The 22,668-nt window shown below is 42.2% G+C and overlaps 2 protein-coding genes across 4 annotated transcripts; both read left to right on the plus strand.

The window, feature by feature from the left end:
- Nucleotides 1-19: 19 nt before the first annotated feature.
- rexo4 (RNA exonuclease 4) lies at nt 20-9,298 on the plus strand. Of its 3 annotated transcripts, XM_088000966.1 has the most exons (10): nt 20-245; nt 438-589; nt 670-989; nt 2,106-2,249; nt 3,894-4,087; nt 4,171-4,259; nt 4,689-4,763; nt 4,838-4,912; nt 4,994-5,112; nt 9,110-9,298. In XM_088000966.1, the coding sequence occupies exons 1-10, from the start codon at nt 218-220 to the stop codon at nt 9,114-9,116; spliced, it is 1,203 nt and encodes a 400-aa protein (XP_087857092.1). In that variant the 5' UTR covers nt 20-217; the 3' UTR covers nt 9,117-9,298. The 3 variants fall into 3 exon arrangements, with proteins under 3 accessions (XP_087857092.1, XP_087857091.1, XP_014830055.2); XM_088000965.1 differs by having other exon boundaries at nt 168-589; XM_014974569.2 differs by lacking the exon at nt 9,110-9,298 and having other exon boundaries at nt 169-589; nt 4,994-5,208.
- Nucleotides 9,299-9,384: 86 nt separating this feature from the next.
- On the plus strand, nt 9,385-21,760 carry LOC106908458 (voltage-gated potassium channel KCNC1-like). Its single transcript, XM_088000970.1, has 2 exons — nt 9,385-10,656; nt 20,817-21,760. The coding sequence occupies exons 1-2, from the start codon at nt 10,609-10,611 to the stop codon at nt 21,594-21,596; spliced, it is 828 nt and encodes a 275-aa protein (XP_087857096.1). The 5' UTR covers nt 9,385-10,608; the 3' UTR covers nt 21,597-21,760.
- The last annotated feature ends 908 nt before the right edge of the window (nt 21,761-22,668 follow it).

Consider the following 22,668-nt stretch of genomic DNA (forward strand, 5'->3'; position numbering starts at 1 on the left):
CATTGTTCAGAACAAAAGTTCCTCCTTTGGAGTAACGCCGAATACAAGGAAAAACGTGACCGACTAAGTTGAAAATGTAACTTTATTAACAGATACTTATTTGCTTTCAATTATATATAAAAAACTAAAATAATCTAGCCACTTAGTTAGTAGTGTAAAATCGGGAAGTGTTGCTTCGTCGGAAACATTTTGCTGTTGCACACTATAGAGAGATACAATGCAGCATGGCTTCGAAAATCCCACGGGTGAGCAAAATTATGAGCCTTTAAAGAACGTATTTGAAGACTTTTTTTGTGTTACTATTCCGTTTACTGTAAATTCACTTCCGTAAATTATTCTCGATCGGACGTCGTCATCCGGTACGTTTTAAATCACGATGTCCAAGGCGAAGGAGAAGAAGAAAGCGCATTCTGACGCTAAAATCCATAAACATACAGCCAAAGACAAGAGGAAGACGTTTTGGATCAAACAGAACCTGAAGAAGAAGAAGAAGCTGGAGAAGCAAGCAGCTCCACAGAAGCAGCAGGAGAAACCTGGACCTCCACGGGAAGCCGAGCAGATCTCTGCCAACTGGAAATCATTACAGCAGGTTGGTCTCTGCAGTGTAGATGTATTTAAACAGAAGTGTTCTCTGGAGATTACACTGATCTTTCCCAAACTTCCCTACAGATCCTGAAGAGTAGCCAGCCAGAGAAAAAGCATCAGAATGGCTTCACCACAAAGAAACACCAAGAAAATGCTTTTCAGAGGAGTTCTGTGAACACTGCCGCTCCAAGCGAAAGGGACTCTGGGAAAAAGGAAAAGCAGAAAACGGTTCCTGTTGACCCTAAAGAGGCTGGAGAGAAGCTGAAGCTCCCTGCAGCTTCAGACTCCCAGCAATCTGCTGCTCCAAAAAGGAAAAAAGACAAAAATATGCCAAACAGTGAGGAAGAGGGACCAAAGAAGAAGAAGAAGAAGATCTCACTGGTTGAGGAGAGGAAACCGACAGAGTATGTATACTGTAAAAACGGCATGTTTATATTTGGGTTCGGATTTAGTGAACTTAGAAGAACTGGTTCCACTGGGACAGGAATCAAAACATCATCTAAAATTACACAAATGATGAAGCTGAAGAGTCGTTTGTGTTTCATAACTTAAACATTTTTGTTAAGATAATTGGAAAAAATTCAAAACATAAGATGTGTTTCTTTTTACAGTGACAGATAAAGTTTTTACTCTCCTGGTAAACATGAGTAAACCGCACTGAAATAAACTAATGTGTTTTTGCAGTAGAATATTCCTGAACAGTTTTTAAATTTAAAATTCAACCTTTAGTTTCAGCTTTCATGGGGAAACACTCATAGCAGTTTAAACAGTCTTAATTTTAACTAAATTATAAATTGCACATTTGTATGTTGTGTTAAAATAAATTTATTATTTTCAATTTCTAAATTGCTAAGAGTTTTACAGAACTTTCAGATATTTGGTTTTTTGTTATTGTTTATTTTAAAGGGGAATAATCCACATCACATAACGAGCTACAGTTAGCAAACATGCTAGTTTTCATCTGTAGTCCCTAAATGTAATCCGTAGTTTTCTGTTTCTGGGGGGTATGGATATGACGTGACACCGGTGAGCATTTCTTTAGGCAGCAGATTTTTGACTTTTTTTGACAAACCTGTGAATTAATTCAGCTAAAAAATAAACACATGGATGAGTTTTTTTATATTTTGCTGGTACATTAATTCTGGAAATGTTCTTCAGATGATTGAAGGCCGACTTTGTAACTGTCTTTATGTGACTCTGTGTTCACAGCAATAGTTGTTCTACTTTAGATTAGTTCTACGTTTTTTCAGCCTGATTAGACTACTCCACTAAAATATTAATTTATTTTAAAGCTTTTACACATAATTTTAAAACTAAATATGTTTTTTTTTTATCAGAATTGTATTCTAAGTGAGATCAACTTTCTGAACCACGGATTTTTTAGAGTGAATTTTAAGTCGCATAAAACGTCTAATTGTCTTGATCAGGTAATGTTTGTTATGTCGACGGTTCTCAACACGCTCCAAACAGTCCAGTCCAAGTCAGACTGCAGCGCTCTGACTCCTGAGCTCCTGTTTCAGGGACGACCTTTGGTTCGACGACGTCGACCCCGATGTGATCGAGGAGACGATGGGAGCGGAGGCAGCAGAGATCATGAGGAGGAAACAAGGCATCCGAAGCAAAGAGCCGGAGACTTCCCTGGTGAAGGAGTCGGCCTTCAGCGGGTGAGTGAAAACATTCCTGTTAGAAAAACCAGATCATGATGCTGTTCAACATTAGTGTGAATTAATGCAAAAACAGACCATCAAAAACGGATCAATGGGAAACTGAGATGGAGATTCACAAAATTAATCTCTTTATTCTTATTGTCACTCTTTGCTTAAGTTTCATATGTGAATTTGTGTATTGTAAGAAGTTATTACTACTACTAATAGTAGTAGTTTTATATTATAAAATAAAGAGCCTAAAAGTTGCTGGTGTTTTGCTGTAATTTAATTAAACTTAAACTATAACTTTAGCAGTAAATGAATCATTTAAAGACATGTCTGTTAATTTTATGTTCAGTATTTTTGTTTGTTTAGGGATGCAGGATAAAAGCAGCATCACATTTCAGAGATAATTGCTTCAGCTGGTGGCTGGTCGCACTGCGCCCTCTGCTGGTAGATCTATGAATAGGAGCTTAATGAAGATGAAGGGTTAAAAAATTTTTAAATATTTGCGTAGCAAGCAAATGTGGCATAAAGTGTAGGTTTTGCAGATCAATATGAAAGCATAAAACATTGAATAGTTTTTTCAATGATACAAAAAATAAAAGAAACAACTAAAAGAAACAAAAAAAAACTGAACATTAGAAGAAATGTACCCAATTTTATTTATCTGATTTATGCAAAATGCTTTGAGGCAAATTAATATTATCATATTTTATATGAAAGTTTTGCATGTTTTTTTTAAGTACTGTGTTTTTTGCAAGGCTGACGGTGATATTTATAGCAAACAGGACGTGACAAACCAGGTGGTTAGAATCCAGGTTAAATAAACATTTCTAAAATAATTAAAAAAATATACCACGTTATTTTTGGAGGATTTTTGGATTGTAACCATTTCATTATGACCAGTGAAGAAAAATATTTCAATACATATTTTAATATTAACAGACTAATAATTTCTTCTTAATAAGTAAATCAGTCCCATAAAGCCATTTAAAGCACTACAACGTGTTTTAACTGTCATTTCTATTCACTTTTTCCAAACATTGTTTTCTGTTCTTCAGTTCTTGAATCTTCCCACTGAGTCATGACTAATCTGTCTGAAAGCCTCTCCTGCTCCACATGGCATTAGCTCTTTTTGCTAACTTTGAAAATGTTTAGCACCCCTAGCTTCCTCTATACTCATTTTACTGGATAAATTTGAAAGATCCAGTTTATGTAACTGTTTTGTAAACATCCAGTTGGATAAACTTTAATATCTGGTGAAGTTTTGGTTATCGACTGTTAATATTCCTTCAGTTTATCAGACTTTTATAACCATGCTCTTATTTTGAAGGGGGGGAGGAACTGTTTACGCAGCAGTTTCTTTTTTATTTCAAAATAATATGTAAGGGCATTATAGAACAATGTTTTAATGTCAACATTTTGACATATCATGTAACTTATAATAAACTGATGCTCTTTAGCATTAGCCTCCACTAAATAAACTAATGTTTATGATTAGCGCCTTAGTGTAGTGCAGCTAACCTTTCGGCTAGTCATTCACCCCAGTGATGGTTTGTCTGTCTGCTCTTCATCATGGTCGTCAAATAACATCTGCAGCTGATGATTATTGCCTCTGGATTCCCTCTCCTGACCCTGGTTGCTTTTCTCTGTTGCCAGAATAACCCAAACTGTTGCCATCGACTGTGAGATGGTGGGAGTCGGTCCTGATGGCGAAGAGAGCATCCTGGCCCGAGTGTCCCTGGTCAACAAGTTTGGGAAATGCATCTATGACAAATATGTGAAACCCACAGAGAAGGTGACGGACTACAGGACAGCCGTCAGCGGCATCCGACCGGAGGACATCAAGGATGGTGAGCCGGCGGACAAACCGCTGCATCCGCATGAGCTCCTGGTCACATGACTGGATTTAATGTCTCTGATTGGCTCCCTGCAGGAGAGGATGTCCAGACGGTGCAGAGGGAGGTCGCCGACATCTTGAAGGGGAGGATAGTGGTTGGACATGCCATCCACAACGACTTAAAGGTACGCTGGCTGGCAAAACGAAGTTACAGGAAATTTCCCCCAAAAAAACTCAGAAATTTTGAGAATGATCTCAGAAATTTTCTAGAAAAAAATCTGGAAGTTTCTGAGTTTGAAAAGTTGGAAATTTGCTTGGAAAAAAATCAGAAATTTTGATATTAATGTGTGAAATTTTCTACAAAAAACTTGGAAATTTCTGAGTTTCAAAAGTCAAAGGTTTTCCCAAAAAAAAAAAAAAATCTAAAAATTTGTGATTTTAATCTCAAAATTTCAAATTGTTTGACTTTAGTTTAACATCTGAAGTTTTCTGTTGTAATGTGACAAAATGTGAAAAGGTTCAGGCGGTGTAAATACTTTTGTAAGGCGCCTAAAAACAACAAACACTTCAAAATCAGCCGTAAATGGTTGCTTAACTTTAGAAAATGTTTTCAGATTTTGCTTCTGGATCATCCAAAGAAGTTCATCAGAGACACACAGAAGTATAAACCCTTCAGGCGCATCGCCAAGGTAACATAAAAACATAATGTTATGTTTTAAAGTCATGAACTTCCAGCTGAATCGACCTGATTTCCCGTCTTTAGAGCAGCCGGCCGTCGCTCAAAGTCCTCTGCAGAGAAGTCCTGAACGTGAAAGTCCAGCAGGGCGAGCACTCATCTGTAAGTCATCAGTAACCCAAGCTTTCACTGGAGAATCAGCTGATTGATGGCTAAACTGAGGTCACTTCCTGTGTGTTCCAGGTGCAGGACGCTCAGGCCACCATGAGGCTTTACACACTGGTGAAGAAACAGTGGGAAGCCGAGATCAGCGGCAGGAAGAAAAACAAAGAGTCCGAGGAGAAAAAGAAGAGGAAGCCGAGGTAGGGAGGAGGACAGAGGAGGACGGAGGAGGACAGAGGAGGACAGAGGAGGACGGAGGAGGACGGAGGAGGACGGAGGAGGACAGAGGAGGACAGAGGAGGACGGAGGAGGACAGAGGAGGACGGAGGAGGACTGAGGAGGACGGAGGAGGACGGAGGAGGACAGAGGAGGACGGAGCGTCTCGAGATCGGAGAGGACAGGACTCGTTCTGGACTCGGTCTGGACTCGGTCTGGACTCTGTCTGGACTCTGTCTGGACTCTGTCTGGACTCGGTCAGGACTCTGTCTGGACTCGGTCTGGACTCGGTCTGGACTCGTTCTGGACTCGGTCTGGACTCGGTCAGGACTCGTTCCGGACTCAGTCTGGACTCTGTCTGGACTCGTTCTGGACTCTGTCTGGACTCGGTCAGGACTCGTTCTGGACTCTGTCTGGACTCTGTCTGGACTCGGTCAGGACTCGTTCTGGACTCGGTCAGGACTCGTTCTGGACTCTGTCTGGACTCTGTCTGGACTCGGTCTGGACTCGGTCTGGACTCGTTCTGGACTCGGTCTGGACTCGGTCAGGACTCGTTCCGGACTCAGTCTGGACTCTGTCTGGACTCGTTCTGGACTCTGTCTGGACTCGGTCAGGACTCGTTCTGGACTCTGTCTGGACTCTGTCTGGACTCTGTCTGGACTCGGTCTGGACTCGTTCTGGACTCGGTCTGGACTCTGTCTGGACTCTGTCTGGACTCGGTCTGGACTCTGTCTGGACTCTGTCTGGACTCGGTCAGGACTCGTTCTGGACTCGGTCAGGACTCGTTCTGGACTCTGTCTGGACTCTGTCTGGACTCTGTCTGGACTCGGTCTGGACTCGTTCTGGACTCGGTCTGGACTCGTTCTGGACTCTGTCTGGACTCGTTCCGGACTCGTTCCGGACTCGGTCTGGACTCGGTCTGGACTCTGTCTGGACTCTGTCCGGACTCGGTCAGGACTCGTTCTGGACTCGTTCTGGACTCGGTCAGGACTCTGTCTGGACTCGTTCCGGACTCGGTCTGGACTCTGTCTGGACTCTGTCTGGACTCGGTCTGGACTCGTTCTGGACTCGGTCTGGACTCGTTCTGGACTCTGTCTGGACTCGGTCTGGACTCAGTCTGGACTCGTTCCGGACTCGGTCTGGACTCGGTCTGGACTCTGTCTGGACTCTGTCCGGACTCGGTCAGGACTCTGTCCGGACTCGGTCAGGACTCGTTCTGGACTCGTTCTGGACTCGGTCAGGACTCGGTCTAACAGAACCACGCTGTGCCTACAGAGGCAGAAACAAACATTCTGGATGGAATATGTTTATTAAAATGTGTTTATCAGCTTGTGGAAGATTTTATGTTCCACAGCAACATCTGTTCGTTGTCTCACACGACCTTTGACCTCGTCAGATCATTACAGATTTCATCTGTTCTGCAGGTTTTGTTTAGTAAAATGTCTCAGATGTTTTTAATCCTATAAAACCTCCCAGTTATTAAACAGGAGGCCAGAGAACCCAAAAAATAAACTCAAGTAAGAGAAGCACTGCAGGACGAAACACGGCCGTACCAAGAGTTTCTATTAAAACATCCATCAGACTCTATAAGCACTTTATCATCCTTTAATATTAATGAAAAGGTTCTGGTTCTGCTGCCAGATAAATTCACTAATAAAACATGTTTCCCATGTTAAAGTGAATTTATCTGCCGGTGAAACCAGAACTAGAACATTTTAGCAAAAATGTAAATGTAGTTGAGTAAATGTAACTAGTTTCTTCCCAACTCTGCTCTAATCTAATCTAATCTAATCTAATCTAATCTAATCTGATGACGTTTGAGCTGTAAGTTTAGGTTTTTATGGTTTAAATCATAAAAATGTATTGGAGCTGAAACATTTAGACCTGGAGCCTCGTCCAATCAGAGCGCAGCGTTTGTGAGCCTGGAGGATCTGCGTCCAGCATCAGGACCGATGCAGCCGTTTGACCTGAGGGACCAAACTTCAGGTCTGCTCAGTCTGGTTCCTGCCAACTGCTGAGGGACGTCCAGAAAGTTCTCCTCTGTTTACTGTCCACATGAACTGGACCCAGAACCGAGTCAGAACCTTCAGGTCGGACCGGCTCAAACACCAGGACCAACCGGTGACCGTCCTGCTGATTCACTGAATTATTTCCAGGTTTGTTCTGGAAAAAACAATTAGTTTGAAATTATGATTGCAGTAAAAACAGGATTAGAGAAAATGCAGGAAATATTTTCCAAAACTAGAGAAACATTTTTACCGACGATCTGAACTCGTTTTGTTTTCATCCACAAAATCAGGTTTTCATCCTTTGAAAGATAAAACTTCCTTCCTTCCTTCCTTCCTTCCTTCCTTCCTTCCTTCCTTCCTTCCTTCCTTCCTTCCTTCCTTCCTTCCTTCCTTCCTTCCTTCCTCCCTCCCTCCCTCCCTCCCTCCCTCGCATTTTTCGACCCTTTGCAGCAGATTTGAACAGATTTAATATTTTTAATGTTTTGTATTTTAATAACTCTGAAGCTCGTTAGGATTGTAGTTTTACTTCGTAGTTTCTAATCAATGATTGATGGGCATTGAACACAAATGCAGGCCACACTTTTAAGATTTTATTTATGAAAAAGAAAGATGGAAACTGTAAAAGTTGGATCAACGTGTCTTGTTGTTCCTCTGCTCCACGTTCAGCTCTGGTTCCTCAGTCCAGCTGTTTATGCTTCATAGGAGGTCAGAGGTCACTCGCTTCCAGAGAGCCGATGTTCCTGCAGGTCTGATTGTTGGCTGAACATCAGGTAGAGTTCAGAGGATTCTCATGAATCCTGACTCTGTCTGGAGGATTAAACTTCACTCAGACACGTTTTCCCTTCAGACGATTCCCGGGAAAGAAAAGATTGAGCAAACAACAGAAACTGGAAATCTGAAGGGATTTAAACATGTTTCCAGTAAAATCACCAGATGTCTCTTCCTGTTTTCACAGTTTTCTCTTTTTTTATTGCTGTATTTTCTCAGTTTATTGGTTATATAAATCTTTGACACAATGAAATGTTTTATGTTACAAACAGTCTTGGAAGTCAGTTTGTGTCTCAATGAGATTTAAAAGTATAAATAAAGATTATGGCCATTTTAGTTTTTTTTTTAAAGGAGTAAATTTCCACCAAAAAATTCCAAAATTTTCCCAAAAAAACTTCTGAGCTTGAAAAAAATTTTTTAGAAAAAAATTCTTTCCACAAAAATTTCTTAGATTAATCCAAAATGTTGTTTTTCTTTTCTTTTTTTGGTGAGTTTTCAACTTTTCAAACTCAAACTTTCTGAGTTTTTGTTTAAGAAAAATTTTGACTTTTTCTTTTTTTTTCTAAAATTTTTCTTCCTTTTCTTTATTTTCACCATTTGAAACTCAATATTTTTAAGTTTTTCTGTTGCAGAATTTCAACTTTTTTCTCGTTCTTTCAAGAAAATGTGTGTTTTTGTCAGAAATGATCTGGAGCCGGATCTTTTCTAATTCTTACATGATGGAAAAACTTGATAAAAAATTACATTCTAAACATTTTTCTAGTCACAATAAGAATCTCCATAAACACCAAGGATACAAAAACCTTTCATTACGGTTATGATATTCTGTTTGCAGAAGGAAACTCGGCTGCAGTTCTGAGAGCTAAAATAAATAAAGCAGCTCTGGAAAACAACAGCTGTGTTTGTTGTTTGTTTGCTGCAGGCCTGAAAAAGACGGAAACAAATCAGGATGTAGTTTCTGTTTGTTACTGAAATTTTAGGAAATATCGCTGGCACTTAAAGCTTTTGACTCCCAAACTGAGTTTTTGTTTGTTTTTGTTGTTTCTTTTTGATTATGCGTTTGCTGCAGATCATTGCATCAAACTGATAAAAGACAAACTGGACTCAGTTTTTGCTTCATCTCTGATATTCATTTTTGCCTTCATGTTTTCAGACCACAGATTTTCAGACCAGTAATTTTGTCTTTGCTTTCAATGATCTGCAGGCGCTGATGGAGCGGCCTTTGACTGTTCCTGTAAGTTTCATCAGACTGTCTTCACTCAGCGCGAGTCCATCAGGGAAACTGTTGGCACACAAACATCCTCCTGCAGGCAGGAAGAGGAACTCATCTGGTTTGATTCTGCAGCTGATGTCGCAAATCAACAACTTAATAAAATTATGGAAAAAGTCAAAAGAGAGTTTTGTTAATTTATTTTTAAATCAACTCTTTTTTTTTGCAGAAGATGATTTAGGCAAAATAAAAACTTTGCAAAAAATGACAGCGATGATATTAATCTTGAGCTAAAAGATGTTTTAAAAAGTTGGATATGACAGAAATAAATTTTATTTATGGGTTCAGGGTTTTCATGTAGGTATAAGCTAAAAAAAAAGACTTAAAATTTTAAAAACAATCAAATCAAAAGTTAAATAGTGGCTGAAGGTGTGCAGGGTTCTGCAACCGGGTGTGTTTTGGTTTTTATATTTTCATCTCAGTAGATTTTTATTTTTATTTTACAGAGCAGATGAAGGTAAGAAGGCTTGGAAATATTACATATTATATATGATATTTTGAAAAAATAATTTAAAATCATGTCGGTTTATTTAAAAAAAAATTTCTTTCATGTCAAAAAAATAAATTTTATTAAAAATAAAAACCAATTTCACTGTTTTTGTCTCCCTAATGATGTTTCGCTGTTAAAGTGTGTAAGAATCCACCTGCTCCTCTCAAACCACGTGACTGATGATGTCAGCCGAGCCACAATCAAAGCCGGGAACCTGAAGACAAAATGGTGTTAGTGCGTCCATCCATCCATCCGTCCATCCATCCATCCGACCGGAAAGGGGCTGAAACGGGGCAAAAACAGACAAAAACAGTGAATCACTTTAATCTTCTGGCTTCTCCTCTCAGTTCCGCTGCATTCATGAAGTTCAGGAGACATATGGGAAAAGCATTAGCCTCTCTATTCACCAGGGCCCTCCCACCCTCTCTCTTTCCCTCTAATCCGCCCACATGTACCGTCTGAGGAAAAAAATAGTGCAGGAGGTGACGCTCCTCCAAAGGAACAGAGAGGGAGAGGAGAGGGAGAGGTGTCTACAGGCTGCATCTCCACTCAAACATTTGGAAGAGGGGGGAGGCAGAGGAAGAGCTACACCCAGAGAGAGAGAGAGAGCAACAAAGACTGGCACTTCTGTTTTTTCTTTTTTGGCAATAACAAAGAGGTGGGAGAGACAGAAAATAGCATAAATAAGCGGGGGACTTCTGCTTCACTTCATCCGGAAGACTCCATCATCATGACCATAACGCGCTTTAAGTAACATCCGGCAATAATAACGCGGCTTTCCAGCAACAGATGCGCGCGATTTGCCTCTGATTTTGATTGGGGAGAAAAGCAGAAGAAAAAGAAGAAGAAGGAGAAAAGATCAGCTGAATGCCTGCGAGAAACTGGACTGAGAGCATCAAGCAGAGAAATCTGCGCTTTGATTGATCTTTTTCCGTAAAGCTTCATGTGCGTGTCTGCGCGCGCACAGCAGCCGAACCTGAGCCAAACGCGAGTGAGTATCCAACCGTGACTGTGTGTGTGTGTGTGTGTGTGTGTGTGTGTGTTTCTTTATGTTATATACTGGTGGCTTCATTCAAAGGAATATTCTCCCATTTGGAAAATAAAAATAATAAAAAATAACTGCATCCGTTTAGCAGCATTCAACAAGTCTGCAATACCGGTAAAAAAAAAAAAAGTGTGATCGTGTTCTGATCAATATCTGACTCAAAGCACTTAAAGGGAAACAGAACTACAATCTGAAACTGCAGACAAAATAAATAGAATAAAAAATCATGAGCAGTTTGATGCTGTCTGACTAAAACGAGGCTGGGGGTTTAAATGTTGGGTGTTTCCTCCAGCAGATCAGTTTCATGACTCTGGGTGCATGCATGCACTCCCTCCTGCATCATTCTGCCTGCACGAGTTCCCCCGTTTCTGTGTGTGTGTGTGTGAGAGAGAGAGTGTGTGTTGCTTTGTGCTTTTAGCAGGAATGCATCTGTTCTTCTCTGTGCATGTCAGTTTTCTCTCTGTGTGTGTGTGTGTATGTGTGTGTGTGTTGAGGCCTGAAATGGAGGTCTGATATGGAGGAGGAGATGCAGAGGCTGAACAGGAAGGACATGGTGTCTCTGAGATCTCATCCAGGAAGTCTAGAAGAGATGGAGGCGGGATGCTGAGCGTCTAGACTTTTTCTCCCTCCTCTCTCCACGGCCTCTTCCCGGCGTTCGCCGACAGTTTCCTCCATCTGCATTCCTCTGCATTTCACACACAGAGCCCATGGTTTCGTAACAGCTGGCTCCGGCGCTCCTCTCCTCTCCTGTTCCTCCATTTGCTCTCCCTCTGCCACCTTCCCCAGCCCCGCTCTCAGTCCTGCATTATGAATCGACTTGCTGCTGCTATTTTTAGGCCCAGGGTAACCCAGAAACACCCCTTTTTGATTTTTTGTAAAGAAGAGGGAATAAAGATTCCCCTCTCCTTGTGGGATTCTGGTGGAGTAAGTCAGAGGGGCTCGTAAAAGGAGGGCGCTGCTGTTTGAATCTATTTTGGCAGCTGTGATTGAGTTACGGCTCCGTTTTCCTCGGACCCTTCATCTCTCCCTGCCTCTCATGCTTTCTCTGTCAGCTGTGGCCTTCAGAGCTGGGAACTTCACTGCATCTGTCCTGATTACCTGCTGGAGAAAATCCAGCTCCTCTAATGTCCACTTTGCTCCCCTTTTCCTCCTCTTAGCTTCTCGGCGCTCAGAAAGTATTTATCCAGGTTATTAAAGTGAGATTCTGTGAAGTTATCAAGTTTCCTCAGTTAAAGTAAACAGACGTTCGGTTAGAAAATCCTCAGAGCGATGCAAGTTATAAAGCACATCTATTCAATCCAGTTCAACCAGATTAAATGTTGATCCAACTCATGTAATCTGAGTTTCTTCATCACAGTGTTAGCAAGCGCTGCTAATCCGTCTCATTTGCTTTTGCTGCTCCCTCTTTTCATTCCGTTAGAGAACCGGGCAGAGAGACGTCCAGGCATCATTTGAACTTCTTGATGTTTTTAAACACAAGCAAAATTTGTTTCTTTTATAGGGTTAAAAAAAAAATCATTTTCTTTTTGGCACATTGATATTCCAGGAAAATTATGTTAGACATGCAGTTTACAAGCTTATGCCAAGAAAACCAGATCTAAAAACTGCTGCTGTTAATTTTAGTTTCATTCTGTAATGAAATTATAGCATGAAAAACCGATAAAACCTGCATTGTTTATTATATTTATTTATAAAAGCGTCAGTTGGCTCTTCATCACTTTTCTGACCTTCAGAACAAAGACTTGTTGAGTTTGTTGCTGTTATTTCATCAGAACTGATCCGAGTCACCAGGAGCCACAAACACACAATCCCAAACTTTAACCCACAGATTGACGCCTTAAACTTCCTCCGTTTGGGTCGCTTGAAACTGCTGAAATCTGCTAAACATAAACTCCAACCTGACGGATAAACTTTCTCACTCTGAGGATTTTCTCACTTTTTCCTACAAACTGTGTTTCCTACAGATAAAGGAATTATTACTGATAATAACTTCAGTAACCTACTGAAGTTATTATCAGATCTGCTGGCCTTTCTTCGCAGCAGATCAGACAGGAAGAGGGCAGAGAGAGAAAAGCAAAGGTCAAAAGGTCGCGACTCGAATCCCGGTGGGCTGAACTGGCAACTAAAAGCCTTTATTTATGGGCCGGCTGCTGTACCGCCACACCACAGCCGCCCCTCGTCTGCTCCTTTACAGACATATTAAAGGTCTTATGAAGGGAGATTTTGCTAAAAGGCTTTAAAAAGTTAATATCTTACCCTCAGTAAATAACTCTCTTGGGTCTGAAACCATTAGCTTCAATCTCAGAGGCGAAAGCTTATCGCTAATCCAACGAGGGACCAGAACTGCAGCAAACTTTTGCTGTTTTATAGCAACTTCTCTCTCAAAAACGTCTCAGCAAACAGTATTTCACGAATTGTTTTTAATGCTAACCATGACCTCTAACCCCTACGTAAACTCAAACTACTTGTGCTAAAATAAACTGGAAATAAATCTGGACAGAATAAAAGTTTAATCATAAACTGGAAAGAGTTTCAGACTGTGGAGTCTGCAGCTGATACAGAAACAGGAAACAGAGGTCGGAGGCAGCGCAACACCAATTATCTTCCTGTGTGAAACACTAAACGCTGAAAGAAATTTCAAGTGTTGCAGTCAAAGAACGTAAAACAGCAAAAATCATTTAAAATCAGTCACATGATTTATAATGCAATACTTTCCCTTTTTACATCACCACCATTACAAGTGGACAAAATGATTTGTTCCTCTGTTAATGACCAAAAACGTAACAAAGGTGATAAGAAATAAAAATTTGAATGAAAACCAGGCATCACTTTTGAATTGTGGTTCAACAGAATTATTTTAAAAAACAAACTAAGGAATCGGGTCAAAATGATTCAACCTGCAGCTCAACCTTTCCAGGTAATGAAAGTATTCTTATAACTTTTGCACCTGTTGAAAAAACCCGAGATCATCCCACTTCCCCATGCTGGAGATTTCAGTTTAACAGTAACGACACATGAAGTTACCTTTAAAGTCAATCACTCAAACTTCAATGAAATCAATCTGCTTGTGTTTGTTTTCATCTCCTGCAAACTTTGCTTTAATTCCACTTCCTTTTTCTATCTAATCATAAGAAATCACAGTCATGAGACACGAACGGCAGGCTTCCTGAGAAAAGTGGAAGTAAGTTTCCAATATTGCAGGTTCATGAAAATAATTAAAACTCTTCCTTATTTCAAAGCATAAAAGTTTCAAAGAATGAAATCTGAACATTTTGAGTAACTTACATTAATATTGTTTGCTTGTACGAATATTTACACTTACAAGTAAAAGAAGTAACTGTAACTTTGGTACCAAATAATTAGAATAATGGTTTATTCTTGGTTTCTTTTCAGAAGACCATCTGTAATAACTCAGATTATGATTATTATAAGAGTAACGAATAAGTTGTGGTTATCATAATATTATAAATGAATGAATCAAAGGAACTAAAAAGGTTATAAATGTGATTTTGACATTGATGGTGTAAAATGTGTAACTTTAATTAAAGGTCCCTGATGTTGTGCTGGAGGTGAAAGGATAGGAGAAAAGAGGAACTAACAGAGCAGAGATGACCACGGCCTTATTCGGAAACAGAACTTAAACTTTTCCAAGAAAAGGTTGTGCAGGTAACGGACTTAGGAGGATCATTGAGCAACCCTGGGTCATCAGAACGTCTCTAACACAGTGACGGATATTAACCAGGAGATTCTGTGTCAATATCTGCAGCAGTTCAGACGGTTAAAAGGTTTATGAAATAAAGTTCACATGCCAGCAGCTACAAATCTGGTTAACCTGGATTTAATCTGTTTTGGCAAAACAGAGATGTTCTGCGCATGCAAACAGCTGATAAAGCTTTATAAAGAGGCTTTTCAAACATTTATAAAAAGTTGTTGTGTGGAAAGGATAACTAGAGCTTCTGTCCTCAAACCAAAACTACATTTCCTAAATTAACCCACATCTGTTCTGTTAATTCAAATGCAAACTGATAAAGTTAATAAAAAATGAGTTTCAACTGTTGTGGCAGAATCATAACCTACCGCAGCTTTAGCCATGCTCAAAATCCTCACTTTCATTTGAATGAAAACGCTGCTGCCTCCTGGTGGCGGAGGATAGCTGTTACAGCTACAAAAATCCATCCAGAAGTAAATAAAAAAAGAGGAAAAAAGCATCAATTTAAAGTCAGAGTAGTTTATCTCAGATGTTCAGGAGGAACTCGGTTCAAAGTGGCACAATTAACTGAACCGAATGGAAAACCTGCTGTTATTCCACCAAATACTGATTCTGAGCTCTTCCTGAGTTAAAACATTAGTGTTGTTGTTTCTAAATGAATATTAACTTGTTTTCTTTGCATCTTTTCCTTTAGTTTGAGTTTTTGCTTCGCTTTTCAGAGACATGTTGTCAGTAGTCCATAGAATAAAAGAATTATCATTTTACTCAAATGAAAAAGTAAAACATAAGCCAATCATTTTAAGTTAATTTTTTCCAGAGCTGTATTTGTGTCTTGAGTAAACATACATGAAACTAAACTGCATTGAATTAAGCAAATAAAATATTAATTACATCTACCCTTCCAACTGGATCCAGACTCTCCCTCCTCTGTCTCACCTCATCTAATCGCCAACTTCTCTCTTTAGTATCCAATTGTCTTCCAGGTCACAGGTCAGGATTGAGCGTAGTAATACTCCATCCCGTGTGCCGTTCCTCTGTCTGGGCCGGCGCGCCGCATCGCTGCGCTGCCGGATCATAACAGGCCTAATCACACCGGCAGGATAGAGTCATTAATTAGGAGCAGGCAGGTTTAAATGACTGAGAGGAGCTGGGAGGTGAAGGGGAGGCTTAAAGCTATCCGCTCTGAGCACAAATTCTCCAAGAAGCTGGTTTTGAAGTTGAACACCGAGGGATTTCAGCTCAGATTTACCCGGGGTCTAAAAATAGAGCTCCTTCTCGACATGACACAGTATCTTGTCCCCCTTATTTCAGCGCCGCTTTCAGGGATTAACCTGACCTTTCCTTCACCAAAACACCTTCTTCTACCACTTCTCACTTTTTATTCCGACATCTCAACCTGACTTTGCATCTGTTAGGGAAAAACTTCCTCATGTAGGGCAGGAAAGATCTGAGACCGGCAGCTCCTGCTGCAGACTCCACTGCTGCCGGTCCGTTCCTGATAAGAGCTTTATGTATTAATAATCCCCACGCAGCTGCAGGAAGCAAAGCAGGAGTGCTTGAGTTTGGTTTTTGATAGAAAAAAAGGGAGCAGCAGCAGTTGGGAAGGGGTGAGCGACCGACATGCACAGCACTGAAGACCCCAGAGGGGGGCGGCGGCTGCAGCCTGTGTGGATTGGTCAGCCCTGCAGAGCTCCACCGTGATGTTGCCAAGTAGAGAAGCAGCCGCGGGAAAATGAGACACTTCCTCCTGTACTGCAGCAAATGATTTAATGTCTCAGCAAAATCTTTCACAGGTGGATCTAAGAACCTAATGTGGCCCAGATGTTCTCACTTTTCTTCTTTTTTTTAAATGTTAGCCACAAAAAATTCAAGATGGCGGCCCTGGCTGTCAAAGAAGATTTAAAGAAGTCTCAGGTTTCTGGTGGACAATTTTCAAAATGGCCACCATGGTTATAATGAAGAGTTTATAAGTAGCATTAGTATTGCTAGTGGCGGGCATAGCCAACAAAAATGTAGCTTCACTAGTTCAATAAGTAAGAATCTTAGCTATGCTCATGCTAAACCACTAAACACACAGAAATATTAGCAGAACCTAATGCTAAGCTGCTAAAAGCATAGTAATGTTAACAGAAGCTATTGTTAAACCTAAAAAATTAAAAAGCTGATGCTAAATCGCTAAACACACAGAAATATTATCAGAACCTAATGTTAAATTGCTAAACACATAAAATATTAGCATAAGCTAATGCTAAACCACTAAACCAAACTCAAATATTAGCAGAAGCTAATGCTAAAGTGCTAAGCGCATAAAATATTAGCAGAAGCTAATGCTAAATCGCTAAACATAAAATATTAGCAGAAGCTACTGCTAAAGTGCTAAATGCATACTAATGTTAGGAGAAGCTAATGCTAAATCGCTAAGCACAGAAAATATTAGCAGAAGCTAATGGCTAACACAAAATAACAAAAGCTAACACTAAACTGTTAGGCACAAAATAGTGAAAGCTAATGCTAACCATTAACTGTCTCCCAGTCATGTTTCCCTCCAGTTCAGGTTTGGTGTGAGACTCACAAACAGCAAAGTCCTCAGATTCATATTTTGCTACATTTAATCATTTTAAATTGCAGGAATACGACGACCAAAGTAGAAAAGACGTGATGTGACATAAAGTTCATCCAAGACGTGAAAATGGGAAACATTTCATGGCAATAATCGGTTTAAAAATGGCTTTAAAAATGGCCGTCATCTTGAAATTCAAGTGGCTAAATATGAAAACATGACCTGAGGGGAGAGCAGCAAATCTTTCAGCTTGTTCCCACAGTTAAAGATTCTGACAGGAATATTCTGCAATGCTTCCCTAAGTGATTTGACCTCTAGCTATCTGTATTTTTGGTTCATTTTAGTTGCCTTTCTTCCACATATTCACGCCATCCTTCTTTATTTAGTGTGTTCCTGCCATCACCAGCCCATAACACACACACACACACACACACACACACACACACGCGTCCTGCCCGGCTCAGATTTACACGGTGAGGTGCAGAGGGTGGGTGAGGTGGGGCGGCACGCGCCGTGGTGTGACACCGCACTGGAAGGGGAGGTGACCGCAGTGCTCTGGCTCCGGCTGCAGTGCTCTGGTTTCTCCTGCGGGGGTCTCCTCGACACTGGGGGATGAGCGCTAGAGAGGAGAGGAGGGAGGGGGGGAGGTGATAAGGACGGAACAGCGTGACGCCTTGTGGTTACATCCTTTGATGAGGTACAGTGGCGTGTGGAGGGAGAAATGTCTGCAGAAACACACACTTCACACACACATCGCTGTTTTCTCCAACATCCAGCTCAGCAGCAGCTCCGTCTACCAGGTTCTGTTCTGCATTTCCCCCACGTTCCCCTTCCTCTGCTCCAGCTATCTGTTATCTGCTCTCCCTCCACCCCGCCGCTCCTCTGTGATTGCTGAAGGTTTTGCACTTTTTCTGCCAACTGCTGCTTCTGTTCCGCATAGTCAGCACTCCTCCAAATTCCTCCCTCCTTCCCCCCGGATACTGCTGCTACTGCTGCTACCTCACAGTCAATGCATCCCATAATCTCCCTTTCTCCCTCCCTCCCTCCTCTTCTTCTTGCTGCAGTGTTTCTGCTAATATATATTAGCGTCTGCGCGGCGCACCGTGCTGCAGAAATGATCCCCTCTACTCAAATAGTCTTTTTTTTACACACATGCGTGTCGTTCTGTCGTTTCTTTGTAGCCAGGTGAGCATGTGTGCACTCCTCCTCCTGCTCGCTGTGTGTGTGTGTGTGTGTGTGTAGTGGCGCAGGACACGGTGGCCAAGGCAGGAAATGCTGCAGGAGAGAGAAAGTGTTGGTGCTGTAGGGTGGAGAAGGTGGAGGGGGGGATTGTCCCAACCTCAAATGTTCCTGTGAGAATCTTCTTTCTCTCTCGTTTTTAATCCTCTGGACTTTTCTGAGTTTTTTTTGTTCCTCCTTAAAATCAGCCACATGCCATGTAAATAAAAGTAATTCTGTCCTTTTAAAGTCAACAAAAACTTACATCCAGGATGAATTCTGACAGAAATCAATGAGCTCCACTTGCCTCACCATGAAGGAACAAACAGAGACAGAACCGCAGTTACAGACTTGTGGCTGACCGTGCATCAAATATTCAGCAGTTCGCCCAATAAAGCCGCATCTGCAGCTGTAAAGTGCGAGCTGGAGTGCAGGGCTGCAAAGTTTAACTGAAACTGAAGTTGTTTTCTCCAAGAAAAGTTACTAAAATGATGAAACTTCTTCCAGAAGCTGCAGCAGAAAAAGTTGAGCGTGGCAGTGTGGAGCTGTCCGTGGTGCTGGACCGGGATCCGGCCCGGCAGCACAGCAAAAGCCCCGCTGGACCGGGAGCTTCAGCACAGTTTGACCCAGAGATGTTTGTGTTTTAATGTGTGATGATGAAGCCGGCTCGGTTTCAATGTGTCTGCATGCAAACTACAGGAGCTTTGCATAAAAATGCAGCGCAACTCAAACTTTGCAGTGCAAAGCAAGAGAGAAACGGACTTGTTCAACTTTTCTCATTTTTTCCTCTGAGGAATAACTTCTCTTTTCTTATTGTCGACTCATGCAGAACGCTCGCTTTCAGTCGTTCTTACCTTTGGGTTGACAAACTGAATCTTTCCTCTGGTTTAGGAGAAAAGGAAAAATCTTCAGACATTAAAAAATCTGTTTCTTCAGATGCAAAACAAAAAGTAAATAAGTGCAAGAAGAGAATAAGTGTGAGAGCAAAGTAAAATAAGTTTGGGAAGCAGAGAGAAGGAAACGGAGTGAATCCAAGTGTGATGCAGAGATGGGAGGAGAAAAGATGACAGCAGAGAGAGAGAGAGAGAGAGAGAGAGAGAGAGAGAGAGAGGAACGGGACTGTTGAAGAAGAAGGAAGAGGTGAAGTCTTGATTCCTCTTCAGTGAAATGTGATTCCTTTATGCGAAATATGAGGGTGAGAGAGGAAGAGAAAATGAGGGAAAGGGAGGGAGGGATGGAGGGAGGGAGGGCTCACAGGAGAGGAGGAGGAGAGTGGTGCATTTCTCTGAATAGGGAAAAAAAGGTTAACAACATAAACACAGGGGGCTTTTTCTTTTCTTTCCTTCCTGCTGGGAACGCGTGTCTTTTCTGAAGCCTCTCTGGATTGCGAGGCAGCCCACAGGCAAACAACCTGACCCTCAGAGGGGGAGAGAGGGAGAGAGAGAGGGGGGGAGAGGGAGAGAGGGGGGGAGGGAGAGGAGGGGAGAAAGATGGGGAGAGAGAGGGAGAGAGAGGGGGAGAGAAAATAACTCCTGCTTTTTACTGCAGCAGAATTCATTCACTTTTATAGTGCACTCTCCTTTTAATGCTCTTCCTCCTCCTCACCCCTCCTCCTCCTCACCCCTCCTCTTTTTCTCCTCCATTACTACACAAGAGGCAGCGTTACACGAGCTGCCCTCTCTCAATCTGCTGCATTCACTTTCTCTTTTCTCCCAGCTCTTTCCCATCAACAATCTGATTTTCAGCCTCATCCTCTCTCCTTTTTTTCTTTTCTCACCTTCCTCTCTTCCTCTTTAAGCCTCCCCCCCCCCTCTCTCTCACACACACACTCACACACACACACGGCTCAGTGCAGTGCAGTGCATGGGAAAAGTGGAATAATTGTGCATCGCCTGGATCTCGGTGCGGTCGGAGGGGGCTGCAGCAGTTTGTGTAGAGCAGCACAGGCTGATTGAGGAGATCTAACATTAGTACGGACACCACACTCTTGGGAGGCAATTAACGCACACACACACACACACACACACACGCACACACACACACGTTTACGCACACGCACACACACACACACACACACACACACACACACACACATGTTCAGCACACACACAGCTCTGCACCAACACGTCACAGAGGTATTCTGGAGGAAGGTGGGAAACAGATCCCCAGTTCTCTTTTTCTCTGGATTTTTTTTAAATATTGAAGCTCTTGTCTACGGTGGCCCAGTAGGAACACTGCCTCCCGCTTTAGCTGCGGTCAGAATTGAGATGCTGAATGTGGAGGACTGTCCTGACAGTTGGAGGGAATCAGATCTCATCATCTCTGTGGTGTCAACAAGCAGCCATGCGGATTCTGACTCACGCCACCTGTTTTCCTGGTTTCTCCCTTTTCCACGATGCTCGGTGCTGCAAACTACTTTGCGCCCCTCTGCACCTCCTCCTCCCTCCTCCTCCCCTCCAAGCCCCATCCTTTTCTTCCTCCAGCTCATCATCATGTGAATTCATGTGAAACCTGCTGGTGTTACTGTGTAATTCCAATAATGTTGATAATCCAGATCTATATATTTCTCCCCCTTTTGTCGCTAAAAAACATTTTTCTGCCCTTTTTCTCTCCCCGCAGACTCCTCAGACTCCTCCCTCCTCCTCCTCCTCCCTTCGGTTTCTCGCATCCTCTCCCTCCTCCCCCCCCTGGTGCTCTATGCTCAGTTCGGTGTGTGTATCCTCTTTCAAAGGGCGCAAGGGTGGGAACAAGTCGTCCAACAAAGCATGTTACAGCGCAGACATGACTTGTCCGTCGGAAAGCGAGAAAATCGTGATAAACTGCGGGGGGGTGCGGCATGAGACGTACCGGAGCACCCTGAAGACGCTGCCCGGGACCCGCCTGTCGTGGCTCACCGAGCCGGACGCCTTCAGCAACTTCGACTACGACCCCAAATTGGACGAGTTCTTCTTCGACCGCCACCCGTCGGTCTTCTCCTTCATCCTCAACTACTACCGCACCGGGAAGTTGCACTGTCCCAACGATGTGTGCGGTCCGCTGTTCGAGGAGGAGCTGGCCTTCTGGGGCATCGACGAGACGGACGTGGAGGCGTGCTGCTGGATGAACTACCGGCAGCACCGGGACGCGGAGGAGGCGCTGGACAGCTTCGAGACCCCGGAGCCGGAGGCGCCGGACGACGACCCGGCTCTGGGCGGCGCGGACGGGGACCTGAGGAGACTGTGTCTGCAGGAGGACGCGCGGAGAGCGGGCTGGTGGAAGACCTGGCAGCCCAGAATATGGGCTCTGTTCGAGGACCCGTACTCCTCCAAATACGCCCGGGTGAGTTCCTCAGGTCTCCCGACTTGCTCCTCTGGACGGTTGTTGCATGTTTTCAAGAATTCGCGTGAAAACTTTGTTTAAAAATCTTCCATTAAGCCTAATTAGTGCGAAAACAAGCCGTCGATATTAACTACAGGTCACTAACTGCTTGCATGTAATCTCTGGCAGGATTAAGTGGCGGTTGCCTGTATTGACTTACTGATGTTTAATAATTAATGCTGATAACTTGAGGAAAAAATGGAAAATGGTTTGTCAGCCTTATAGTGTCTCCCTCCCAGCAATTCGCCTACGAACAAGTAAACCGCAGAAGGACGTCCAAAGACGTTTTGTATGACTCAAAGCCGAACTTATAAATATGTATTTAGTGAAGAAATGCGGTTTGAAAAAAACGCGAAGATTTTTATGACGTTAATTAATGTCTAAAAGTGGCTGAAAGGGAAGCAGTGAAAGTATTTGAAACGTAACGGAATGAAATATTTAAATAACTACAATAATATGTAGATTGAACAGCTGAAATTATATCTGAATAAATATAATTATGTAGAAATGAAGTTAAAAGTGAAAGGTGCCTGAAAAGACAATGTCAGCATAAAGACATCTGTTGACTTCAATGGGGTTCAAAACTAAAACATTAACATAAAGATGTATAAATGTGGTCTAAACGTGCAAATAAAAATATTTATATGTATGGACTGAAGTTTAAATGTGACTAAAATGTGAAAACAGCAACAACCCTGACATGGACCTTCACCTCATCGCCGTTCACTTTTAGCCAAATCAGTTATTCGCATGTTTTTCGTAGAGCGTGTCAGAAATATTCAAGAAAATTCAGCTTTGGAAGTTGAAATACTTTGGTGCTGAACACGCAAAGCGGTTTTCATTTTCCTTGTTGCCGATTGGCTGAAGTGGAGAAGACCATAAGATGGTTTCCACCGTGTGTATTAATGCATATTCAGATATATTTGGTGTTTTGGCTGCTGACGGCTTCAGACAGGATGATGAGTATTTAATCATTTGCAGGTGGTTGTGATTCCTAAATGTGAATGGGGATGTAGTTGACCTATAGCTGTCTATTAATGTAAAGATAAAGCCAGAAAGTACCAGATGACATCTTCCTGTTGGTTTTTGAAATGTGTTTGTACATCAGGACGCC

Source organism: Poecilia mexicana, unplaced genomic scaffold (assembly GCF_051168715.1).
Source record: "Poecilia mexicana isolate PSO_F unplaced genomic scaffold, ASM5116871v1 scaffold_19, whole genome shotgun sequence".
NCBI classification, from domain to species: domain Eukaryota; kingdom Metazoa; phylum Chordata; class Actinopteri; order Cyprinodontiformes; family Poeciliidae; genus Poecilia; species Poecilia mexicana.